At 45.4% G+C, this 11,922-nt stretch overlaps 1 protein-coding gene and 1 non-coding gene across 2 annotated transcripts in view; both read right to left on the bottom strand.

Moving 5' to 3' along the window:
• Window positions 1-773: 773 nt before the first annotated feature.
• The window catches only part of WDR88 (WD repeat domain 88), a 47,166-nt gene continuing 36,017 nt past the window's right edge, over window positions 774-11,922 (bottom strand). Inside the window, exons 10-13 of the mRNA XM_068527117.1 lie at window positions 5,650-5,742; window positions 3,565-3,724; window positions 1,624-1,965; window positions 774-1,195 (exon numbers count right to left, since the gene is read on the bottom strand). Coding sequence (XP_068383218.1) covers window positions 774-1,195; window positions 1,624-1,965; window positions 3,565-3,724; window positions 5,650-5,742 — 1,017 coding nt within the window. The remainder of the gene's footprint in view (window positions 1,196-1,623; window positions 1,966-3,564; window positions 3,725-5,649; window positions 5,743-11,922) is intronic.
• On the bottom strand, window positions 1,409-1,482 carry TRNAT-AGU (transfer RNA threonine (anticodon AGU)). The gene has a single exon. It is a non-coding gene; the product is annotated as a tRNA-Thr (tRNA).

The following is an 11,922-nucleotide window of genomic DNA, read 5'->3' as shown; positions in this document are numbered from 1 at the left end:
ATGGCATTTTTAAAGAAAAGAAGGAGGGGTGGACTCAACCCTGGGCCTCTTTGTCTTTTTTGGCTTTGCTCACTGCCCAGGAGTGCTCACCCTTGCAACACCTTCAAAGTTAACTGCTGCACGCAAGACTGGTGACCCGCAAATGCTTTTCTCCAGCTGACCCTCCCTAAGACCCAGACTCACACCCACAACCAACATCTCCCCTTAGCCACCTAATAGGTAAATGCTCAAAACTGACCTGGAATACCTCAGGCTAGCAGTAAAGATGAGCCAGAAAAAAAACAAAAAAACCCAGCGCCACAATGATTCAAGCCTTATTACCAATAAACTCATCTCCAATTGGATTAGGAGGGTGCTCCCAACAGAAATGCAAAGCTTCAAAGTATCCCTACAGGTTTTCCTATGCAACGCCAATCAAAACCAACCAAGCTGCAAAGGGCAAGAACTGACCCCCAAAGAAGAGGGAGGACACACACACACACACACACACACACACACACAGTAAACTCAGACCCGTGGGAGACGGAGAGAAAGGAGCTGCTTCTGGGGCAGGTGATCTGACTGTTGGGAACACAGGCTGATACCGTAACTGCAATTTCTGCAGCTCGTTGGGACTGTCCTGTTGCATCTGACTTGAATTTTGTTTCGTTTGACATGAGAATTCCTGGGTAACTTTTAATTCCAATGCCTCACTGCACCCCCAGAGACTCCGATGCAATTTCTCTGGGTCAGGACCCACAACCGTCTACTTGTGCAGCCCCGGGCCTTAGAGTTCAGCCAGAAGCCGGCTGTAAATTTGGCACAGGGAGTCCCAAATTTCCAGCTTCCCTCCCTGGAAATTTCATTCTTTCATCAGCCTGAGGGTCACGCTGGCCGGGTTCAATCCTCCGCTCTCCCAGGCGCCCGTGACTTTGGGCCTCACTTGACCTCTGAAAGCCCCAGTCTTCAGTCTGGGGAATGATGATCCGGATCGCGTGGCTGGAGAGAGGGGAGTAAGTCAGCAGGCCTGTGTGAGAGGTGTCAGGTCCAGTCGGCCGCTTCCGGAAGAAATCGACGGAGGAGTGCCCGGGCTCGGCCTCCCAACGCAGCGGCGGCGGAACCTGGGCGGGTTGCTCGCCCTGCGGGGCATCTCTAACCCCAGGAGTGTTCCCACGGCACCCGGGGAGTCCCGCGCCGCCTCCAGGGGACGTCCCCTCTGCTCCGGAGGCCGAGTCAAGGATGCCCCGCAGCTCAAGGAAACCCTAGGGGCTGACTCTGAGGAGGGCCAGCGCCCCACACCGCCGCGGGCAGGGGGGGGATTAAACTGGCTTCTTAAGCTCCCCCTCACACCCTCAAAGCGAGGAGGAACTGGGTAGGGGCGCAGAGCAAAAGAGGGCGTGGGTAAAAAGAGAGCCGAGACGCTCGGTTGAGGCACCGCTGGGATTCGAACCCAGGATCTCCTGTTTACTAGACAGGCGCTTTAACCAACTAAGCCACGGCGCCGCCCGCACAACTACCGCGAGAGTCTGTTCCCCATCACCATTTACTGTATAGGCTGCGTGCACGCGCACAAGGTTTGTCGGCGGCTAACGCATGCGCTGTGTAAGGTGCTCGTCACAGGCGGCTTAGACCGAAGAGTTGTACTCGGAAGCCGGAAGCTCGGGCAGTGAGCAGTGGGCGGGCCCGGGCGGGCTAGTCTTCCCAGTGTTGTAGTGTCCGCCCCCGGCGTGGAGCCAGGGTGGCCCATCTTTGGGGGATGCTCGCGCAAGATCCGGTCTTCGGCCCTCCAGAACTGACGCAAGCTGTCCGGCGAGGCCGAGCCCCGGCCCAGTCCGGAGATCCAGGGCCCGCTAGCGCGGCCGGGCTGCCGGCTCCCCAGCGTCGAATCAGGGCTCAACCCGGCCGTGGTCCCGCAGTGACCACGCGTCGGACCCATCACACTGGCGCCCTCAGCCTGGGAGGCCGGTTGCCCTCCTCGGCCGCACGCTGACCACCGGGGTCTCCGGCGCCGTCAGCTCTGGGGGCTCATTCGCCCGCCGGTGGAAACCAGACCCATAGCTTCAGTGGGGCCTCTTCCGCGGACCCTGAGCACGGGGAGAGTCCGGGGGCACTGAGGAGACCCTGAGCAGGCACTGAACGATCAAGAGCTTAAAGGGGCCCAGGCCGCTGGCCTTAGAGCATCAACGCCATACGTGGGAGGTTTCCGCTGCCAGAGAAAGGCAAAGCCCTCCCCACTCAGGCGTCTCACTTGCCCCTCTGGGGCTCCTCACTCAGACACATCAGCCACTTCGTCACAACACTTTTTAGAGTGCCTTTGAGCAGCAACAAAACCAAAACCTTTTAATCCATTGGCCCAGCGATTTCTTCAGTGGGAGAGCCTCATCCACAGAAATGTAAGTCTCTGCAAAAGTATGTACACAAGAAGGTTCACTCCAGTATTGTTTGTAATAGCAAAAAACGAGAAGCAACCCAATTGCCCGTCCCTGGGGACAGTGGATGCAGGCCTGACATCCTCCACAGCAGTGAGGAAGAATACATGTATGTATGTCTTCATGTGCCAGAGAAGGGATGAGACTTCTCTTCCAAAATGAGCCCAGTTGCTGGGAGGCTGATGCAGTGGAGTTTTGCCATGTTCACGCATCATTCATGTAAATTAATGGATAAATACTGAACAGCCTGCTGAAGGTGGGCAGTCATCCTGGTTGTGACTAAGGAGGGTAGCACCAAGCACAGGACCCGCCCAAGCAATGACTACCAGGTTATGGTGCTCATGGGCAGAATTATAGGATGCCAATCAATTAACATTAAATAAATCAGTCCTGCAACTAAGTTTTTTAAAGAGGACCAAGGGGCATACTAATGATATCTGATGGAGATCCTGTAAGCCATACCAAATGGAAAAGGGAGCCCTTCACGTTTAACTGATACCTTGCTCTTTGTGAAGTAATTGATTACATTGTACGCGTGGAAGCAGGAAGGAGGCTGTACACATGCATGGGCATTCTGGAAAGTAAAGAAACCAGGGTGGAGAGCAAGAAGCATTCTGTGATGGAAATGCCCACCACCCACTTGCCTAACCAGACCTTCCTCTGCTCTGAGCAGTGGCCATCTGGGGGCATTAGCCAGGGAGGCACCCACAGTGCCACGGTACAGTCCCCTCCACAGATGGAGCTACACAGCTTCCTCTTCATTCAACAAACCCTTCCTCAGAGGCTGCGGCTGCTTTACAGGGCAAATCCAGAGACCAGAATGTGTTCCAAAAATGAGACAGGATGGACACCAGGACATAGAATTTAGAAAGAGCAAAAATGTTTCTAGAATTCAAATGCACACTTGTTTTCCAAAAGAATCTATATTTATTCTGCATGGAAACTAAAGACAGAGGGATCCCCAAGGGGCTGTGGAGCTGAGGAGGCAGCACAGTGGTGGGAGCCCAGCCAGAGCGTGGCCCCTGCCCCAGTCTGACAGGCCCACCCGCTGGGGAGGGGCCCCAGAGAAAGGCCTGTGCAGAGCCCCGAAACCTATATGACAGGTGGCCTGTGCTCAAGTCACCCAAAGGCTCCAGTGGCCATCAGCCATCCTCACCCCGGCTGTACTCCCTTGACAGTGAGACCTCCCCTTCTGATGATGGTGAGGCCTCTATTGACAAGTTTTTTGCTTCGATCCGGCAGAACACACATTTGGTGACTGTTTCAGAAAAGATGTCACTTTCGTAGATGGAGAAAGGCCTGTCACATTCTTCACACTGACATGAAATATTTTAAAAGAGTAGAAGGGAGGTGCTGATCAGAGGAGATCAAGGCATGCAGTTAGAATTCTCCCCCCTGAGCCAACTGCCTTGCGCCGGGCCAAGGCAAGAGCTGCCTCCCCTCTCTGGGGCTCTAAGCGCACAAGGGTAGAAACTGCAGGCCACTGAGAGGGGATAAGCACAGGCTTCGCGCTCTCTTCCCTCTCAAAAGCTATGCAGGTCCTTGCAGCTCATGTCCCCCTGCTGTGGGGTCCCAGGGTGGCGGGGAGGAGTGGAGAGCCACTTGACAGTGCTGAGGACCTGGGGTGGGTGTCTAACCTCACCCTCTGTTCTGTGCAGAGCAAAAGTACAGGGCCGAGGGTCTATCCTAACTCCCTGACATCCTGGGGACACCTGACTTTTGAGAATCAAGTAGGCAAGACTTCTGAACAAAGCAGGAGTTTTCTTCTAGATGATGAAGGTGCTGAGCATCCTTCTCTGTCTTTGAGCTGAAGCACCCAGAGGACAGTGGATACAGCGGCACAGCTCACTTGCAACATTTTCCCACCAGCAAGTGAGCAACACCGGGGGGTGGGCTCTCAGGCCATGGGCAGAGGTCTCTCAGGGCTCCCACCAAAGCGCGGTCCCCCTGAGACGAGCCGGCAGGCGGCAAGCCCCTGCCCTGGCTCTCCAAGCCCCTGTGCTTTGCCGCTCTTGCCCGCTCCAGGGCACCAAAGCCTGCAGGAGAGACGGGGCCAACCCCGCCCAGGGCAGGTCTTCTGGGAAGTGTGGCCTCTGAAGTTCCTCGTATTGAATCAGAGCAGGTCAAATGCCGCGAGCTCATCTTTGCTACAGCTTCAGGTAGGTTTCTTTCTTTTCTTTCTTTTGCAAGAAAGAAATTCAATCCTTTACCTGCCTTATTCTACAGCATCATTTCCCACGACCCAAGCCCAGAACAGCAGGGCTCAGAGGAAGCAGCTCCTGGGGCCCGCGCCAGGTAGAGGACACAAGCACTGCTCTGTACCGTCAGCTTCCAGGGCCTAAGGGCTGACATGGCCACAAAGGCCATGAGGACCAGCCGGCCACAAAGACGGGCTTCCACCTGGGTCCCACCCCTCACCTCTCTGCCCGCCGGTGCCATTCTCCAATTAGCCATCCCCAGAAGCAGTGGCTCCCAGCCAGGCCTTCTGAGTGGAGACAGGCCTGGGGAGCTCCAGGATTCACAAGGGCCCAGCAGGGACTCCTCAGCCTCTTGAGGTGGCAGCCAGGTGCCTGCACTGCGAGGCCCCAGCAGGGACTGGCCTCCACTGCCCAGGGCCAGCCCTGGCTATACCTGGTGAAGCAGAAGATGTACCCACCATGATCATCCACTAGAGAATTGGGACCTGAGCCTCGTCCATGGGAAACGGGGCACTGGGGACCTGGCCGGAGTTCTGTGGCGGGAGCGTAGGAGGCCTACACGGGGTCCACCTGTGTGCCAGCCTCCCTCCAGGACTCCCTCCAGCCTCATCTCCTCCCACCCACCCTGCTCACTCCTGCCTCAGGGTCTCCACATGGGCTGTTCCCTTTGCTGGGATGTTCTTTCCCTAAAAGAGCTGCACAGCTCACTCTGTCACTACCTTCAGGTCTTTGAACAAATGTCACCTTCTCAATGAGACCTATCCTGACCACCCTTTAGAATGCTGCAACTGCCAGCACTCCTGTTTCCCTTTCCTATGTTATTTTCCTCCAAATTACTTATCATCATGTGACTTACTACAGATTTTTCTAATTTCTTTATTCATTGTTTGTCTCCCCTTTTAGAAATGTAAGCTTCCTCAGGGCAGAAATGTCCATCTGTTTGTTCATAGTTTTATCCCCAGTTGCCCAGTTTGTTCAAAGAATAAATTTGTAGAGAGAACTAATGAAAGCCTTCGTTTGGCTTCATTTTACCCAATACCAACCTGTTTCAGCTTTAAGCCCCGGGCCTTTTTGTACTCGATTACCAAAGGAATTTGGTCAATTTCTTCAATATTCCATAGTCTCATGGTCTTATCCTAAAACAAGTTAAACAGCAAACCAGCAGTCACAAAATGGGCTCGTTAGGCTTGGATGACCCAGGGAGGGGCATGGCATCCAGGTTACATGCGGACAGCTTCGACCTGCAGAGGGACAGTTAGGGTGACCAACTGTCCCAGTTTCTCTAGCACCATCCCAGCCTTAGCACTGGAAGTCCCACGTCCCCCAAACTGGAAGGAACCAAGATGTCCCTGAATAAGAGAGTAAACAAACTGTGGTACATTAATGTGATGGAATATTATTCAGTGATTAAAAAAAAAAGAAATGAGCTGTTAAGCCACAAAAAGGACATTGAGGAGCCTTAAATACATATTTCTAAGTGAAAGAAGCCAGTCTGAAAAGGCTACATACTGTATGATTCCAACTATATAACGTTATGGGAAAGGCAAAAGTATGGAGACAGTAAAAAGGTCAGTGGTTGCCAGGGGTTCTGGGGAAGAAGGGGAGGGATGCAGCACAAGTGCAGCACAAGGAGTTTTCAGGACAGTGAAATTGTTCTGTATGATACTGTGATGGTAGCTACATGACATGCATTTGGCAAAACCCACACAACATAAAGAGTGAAACTTAAACCATGGACTTTAATTAATAATTATATATCAATATTAGTTCAACATTTGTGATAAATATACCACACTCAATGCAAGTGGCAACTGGAGGGTGAGGTTATATATAACCCTCTGTATGATCTGCTCAATTTTTATGTAATCCTAAAACTGCTCTAAAAAAATAAAATCCATTTTTAAAAAAGACATCTATGCTCCTTAGAAAATAGTGGTCACTGAATTAATTTGGGAATACCACTCAAATCCATTATCTCAGCATTCCTTTGATTAGTCTTATGAAACTGAATGTGGTCAGCAGAATAATGTTCTCCCCCGCCACCCCCCCACAAAGAAGTCTACATCCTAATCCCCAGAACCTGGGAATACGTTAGATTATATGACAATGGGGAATTAAGGTTGTAGATGGAATTAAGGGTGCTAATCAGATCTTAAAATAGGGAGATTATTCTGTATTATCCATAACCACAAAGGTCCTTAAAAGTGGAAGTTTTAGTCAGAGGAATAAGTAACAATGGAAGAAAGGCAGAGAGAGATACAACGTTGCTGGCTCTGAAGATGGAAGAAGGGACCACAAGCCAGGGAATATGGGTGGCTTCTAGAAGCTGGAAAGGCAAGGAAGTGGATTATTCCCTAGAGCCTCCAGAAGGGAAGTCCTACTGACACATTGACTTTATCCCAATGAGAAATTGGGATACTTCTATCCTACAGAACTGTAAGATGTTAAATATATGTTAAGCAGTGAGGTGTCTGGTGATTTACTATAGCAGTAATAATAATATTAAAAAACTAACACAGTAAATAATGTTACATTTCCTGATTTGGCAGTTGCAACTAAACATCCTGTGGAAGAACAAAAGGAGAAAGTCTGGTGACATATATGTTGGCCCTTACAGTATAGAGCTGTCAGATTTTATCAACAATCATACTTTCTACAGTATATCAAGTGAGTTGTCCAATCATGATAGACAACAACAACAACAAAGTTCCCCCTAGCTCTTAGATACTTTGATTCAAAAGGTGGAGTTTCAAATCATCTTCTTGATTTCTGTGAAGTTTTTAATGAAACTGCAGACAACATAAAACAAAAGCATGTTGACATCTTATGCAAATACAGACTAGACGCTGCTCATCTATCTACATATTCAGCAGACAGTGCAAATGTGAATTTTGGCAAATTCCATTCAGTCCATTAACTTCTTACCAAAGTAAATGAAAATATCTTACCTGCTAAATGGCCTGCACATCCTAAAAAGGAGTGCGATTTGCTTACCTGTGGTGTTGGGTCTTTCCTAATAAACGTTTTTAGTCAGTTTTCACCTTTCTCAAAATGTGCAGAAGCACTTAATAAAAATGATGACTTTATAGAAATGGAAGACGATATCTTCCCTAAATATATGTCTACAAGATGGCTATTATCATTGCTGGCCTTAGAGAAGATGTTAAAATCTTGGCCTGCCATAAAATCATATTTTTAAATGTGGGACAAGAAGAATGTCCTGTAATTTTGAAATACATTAAAAATGAGAATGGAGAAAGGGATTACAATAACACTGACAGTGATATACTGTTTCCCAAAACTGTTTTATAATCTTTAAAGAGGCCACACAAGCATAAAAAAAGGATGAAGTGACCTCACCTGAATTGTAGGTTGTTACAAAAACTCATACAGTGAAAAAATGATTTGGGAGTTCCCTGGCAGTCCAGTGGTTAGGACTTGGTGCTTTCACTGCCATGGCCTGGGTTCAATCCCTGGTCGGGGAACTAAGATCCTGCAAGCTACGCGGCATAACCAAAAAAAGAAAAAAAAAAAGATTCATTTTTTGGAAATAAGACAGCTTCAGTACTTTTTAAAAAATTACCAGAGAAGGACAGCCAAGTTAAACAGGACATTCTCAATTTCTTAACTAAAACTGTAACTTATTTGGAATCCAACTTCATTATCAGAAATTCAAATTACCTCTGTGCTTTAAAACCATTTCCCTGAGAAAGAGAGATTTGACTTACGATGACAGCAAATGTAATACTTCAGAGTGTCTAAAATAATGGACATTTTAGACAATGGAGAGCCTATATGATGAATTTATCATGGCAGAGAACCTGACTGACAAATACCTGTTCTACTAAAACAAGCTTTCAGACTTCGTATACTTGGATATTTTTGGAGAGCTGGAAAATAATTCCTACAAATCTAAAAGTTTGTTGTTGCTATAAGTAAAATCCTAAGTATTCCATGCACAACAGCTTTTGTTGAGAGGGTATTTACTTTGATGTCATAACATTGGGCTGACACCAGGAATCAATGAAATGTGGGCTGCTAAGAGCAGAGCTGCAAGTCATCGTGAATTTTACATTTGACAGCACTTAGTCTTACTACTACATAAAAGAAAAGAAGGATGTCCTAAAGGCTGAAGGTAGTTCAGAGAAATATTATTGGGAAACATAAAAGTAAAAATCTCCTACTGTATTATGGGACAGAAAGAAACATGTCGTTATTGGATTTTTTAATGTGGTAAAATATACTTAACAATATTTATCATTTTAACCATTTGTAAGTATAATTCAATGACATTAAATACACTCACAATGTTGTGTCATCATCACCATTATCTGTAACTGAAACTTTTTATCATTTCCCAAAAAAAACTACATACCCTTTAAACAATAACTCCCCATCTCCCCTTCTCCCAGCTCTTGGTAACCACCATTGTGCTTTCGGTCTCTATGAATTTGACTACTCTAGGTACCTCATATAAGTTGAATCACACAGTACTTGTCCTTTTGTGACTGGCTTATTTCACTCAGCATAATTTCCTCAAGGTTCAACCATGTTGTAGCATGTGTCAGAATGTCCTCTCTTTTTATGGTCAAATAATATTCCATTGTATGGATATACCACATTTTGTTTATCCATTCATCTGTCAGCAGACACTTGGATTACTCCCACCTTTTAGTTATTGTAAATAATGCTGCCATGAACATGAGTGCACAAGCATCTCCTAGAGTTCCTGCTTTCAATTATTTTGGGTATGTACCCAAAAGTGGAATCGCTGGGTCATACAGTAGTTCTATGTTTAACCTTTCGAGAAACTGCCAAACTGTTTTCCAGAGCAGTTGTACCATTTTACGTTCCCATCAGCAATGTACAAGTGTTCCAGTTTCTCCATATCCTTGTCAACACTTGTTACTTTCCTTTTTTTTTTTTTTATTATAGTCCTCCTAGTAGGTGTGAAGTGATATCTCACTGTGGTTTTGATTTGCATTTCCCTAAGGACTAATGATATTGAGCATATTTCCATGTGTTTATTGGCTACTTGTATATCTTCTTTGAAGAAATATCTGTTTAAGTCCTTTGCCCACTTTTGAATCAGGTTGTTTGGTTTTTTGTTGTTGAGTTTTAGGAGTTCTTTATGTATTTTATTATTACCCCCTTATAAGATAATTGATTTGCAAATATTTTCTCCCATTCAGTAGGTTGTCTTTCCATTTTCTTGGTAGTATCCTTTGATGTGCAAAAGTTCTTAATTTTGATGAAGCCCAATTTTTCTTGCTGTTGTTGTTGTTGCCTGTGCTTTTGTTGTCATATCTATGACAAAGTCATGAAGATTTTCCCCAATGTTTTCTTCTAAGAGTTTTATAGTTTTAGCTCTTAAGTTTGGGTCTTTGATCCACTTTGAATTAATGTTTGTATATAGTATAAGGTAAGGGTCCAATTTCACTCTTTTGCATGTGGATATCCAGTTTTCCCAGCACCAATTATTTAAAAGACTGTCCTTTCCCCATTGAATGATCATGGTACACTTGTTGAAACTCAATTGATCACATATGTGAGGGTTTATTTCCAGGCTTTCTATTCTACTGCACTGATCTATATTGTCCAGTTTTCATTATTATAGATTTGTAGTATTTCATTGGGAAGTGTGAGTTCTCTAACTTTATTCTTCTTGTTCAAGATTGTTTTGGCTATTCAGGCCCCTTGCAATTCCATATGAACTTGAGGATCAACTTTTCATTTCTGTGAAAAAGGCTATTGGTATTTTGATAGGGATTGTGTTGAATCTGTAGATCATTTTGGGTAGTAATGACATCTTAACAACGTTAAGTCTTCTTGGCCATGAACATAGGATATCTTTCCATGTTTATAGATCAGAAGAATTAATATTGTTAACATATCCATACTACCCAAAGCCATCTATGGATAATCCCTATCAAAATCTCAATGGCATTTTTCACAGAAATTGAAAAACAATCCTAAAATTTGTGTGAATTTACAAAACACCCCAAATAGCCAAAGCAATCATGAGAAAGAAGAACAAAGCCTGGAGGCATCACACTTCCTGATTTCAAACTATACTACAAAGTTATAGTAGTCAAAACAATATGGTACTAGCATAAAAATAGACAGCCCAGAAATAAACCCTCACATATACAGTGAACTAATGTTATTTTCTTTCATTTGGCTGTGCCGGCACACGGGATCTTCATTGCGGCATGCGGGAGGCATGCAAACTTCTTAGTTGCAGCGTGTGGGATCTAGTTCCCTGACCAGGGATCGAACCCAGGTCCCCTGCATGGGGAGCACAGAGTCTTAGCCACTAGACCACCAGGAAAGTCCCTACAGTGAACTAATTTGACAAAGGAGCAAATAATACTCAACAGGCAAAGGCAAGTCTCTTCAATAAGTGGTGCTGGGAAAACTGGATAACCACATAGAGAAGAATGAAATTGGACCCCCATCTTATACAACTCACAAAAAGTTAACTCATATGGATTAAAGATTTAAACATAAGACCTGAAACCATAAAGAGAAAATATTTGTAAATCATATATCTGATAAGGGTCAGATATCCAAAATATATAAAGAACTCATAGAATTCAATACCAACAACAACAAAAGACAGACGAAGTGAATAAACATTTTTCCAAAAAAGACATACAAATGACCAACAGGTACATGAAAATGTGCTCAACATCACTAATCATTAAGAAAACGCAAATCAAACCCACAGTAAAATATCACCTCACTGTTAGAATGGCTATCATCAAAAAGACAAGAGATAAGTGTTGACGAAGGGAACCGTTGTGAACTGTAGGTAGGAATATGTAAGTTGGTACAACCACTGTGGAAAACAGTATTGGAGGTGCCTAAAAAAATTGGAAATAGAACTATCATATGATCCAGGAATCCCAGTTCTGGATGTATATCCAGAAGAAATAAAAGCAGGATCTCAAAGAGATATCTGCACCCTCATGTTCACTGCAGCATTACTCACAATAACCAAGGTATGGAAACAACCTAAATATCCATAAGTGGATGAATGGATAAAGCAGATGTGGTATATATACGCAATGGGATATTATTCAGCCATGAGACAGAAGGAAATCCTGCCATTTGTGACAACAAGAATGAACCTTGAGAGTATTATGCTAAGTGAAATAAGTCCGACAGAAAAAGACAAATACAGTATGATCTCACTTACATGTGGAATCTAAAAAAAAACAAGCTCATAAAAACAGAGAATAGAGTGGTGGTTACCAGAGGCTAGGGGCTGAGAGAAGTGGGGAGATATTGGGTCAAAGGGTACAAATTCCAAT

This window comes from Eschrichtius robustus, chromosome 19 (genome assembly GCF_028021215.1).
Source record: "Eschrichtius robustus isolate mEscRob2 chromosome 19, mEscRob2.pri, whole genome shotgun sequence".
Classification (NCBI taxonomy): domain Eukaryota; kingdom Metazoa; phylum Chordata; class Mammalia; order Artiodactyla; family Eschrichtiidae; genus Eschrichtius; species Eschrichtius robustus.
This window is presented reverse-complemented; position numbering and strand designations above follow the sequence as displayed.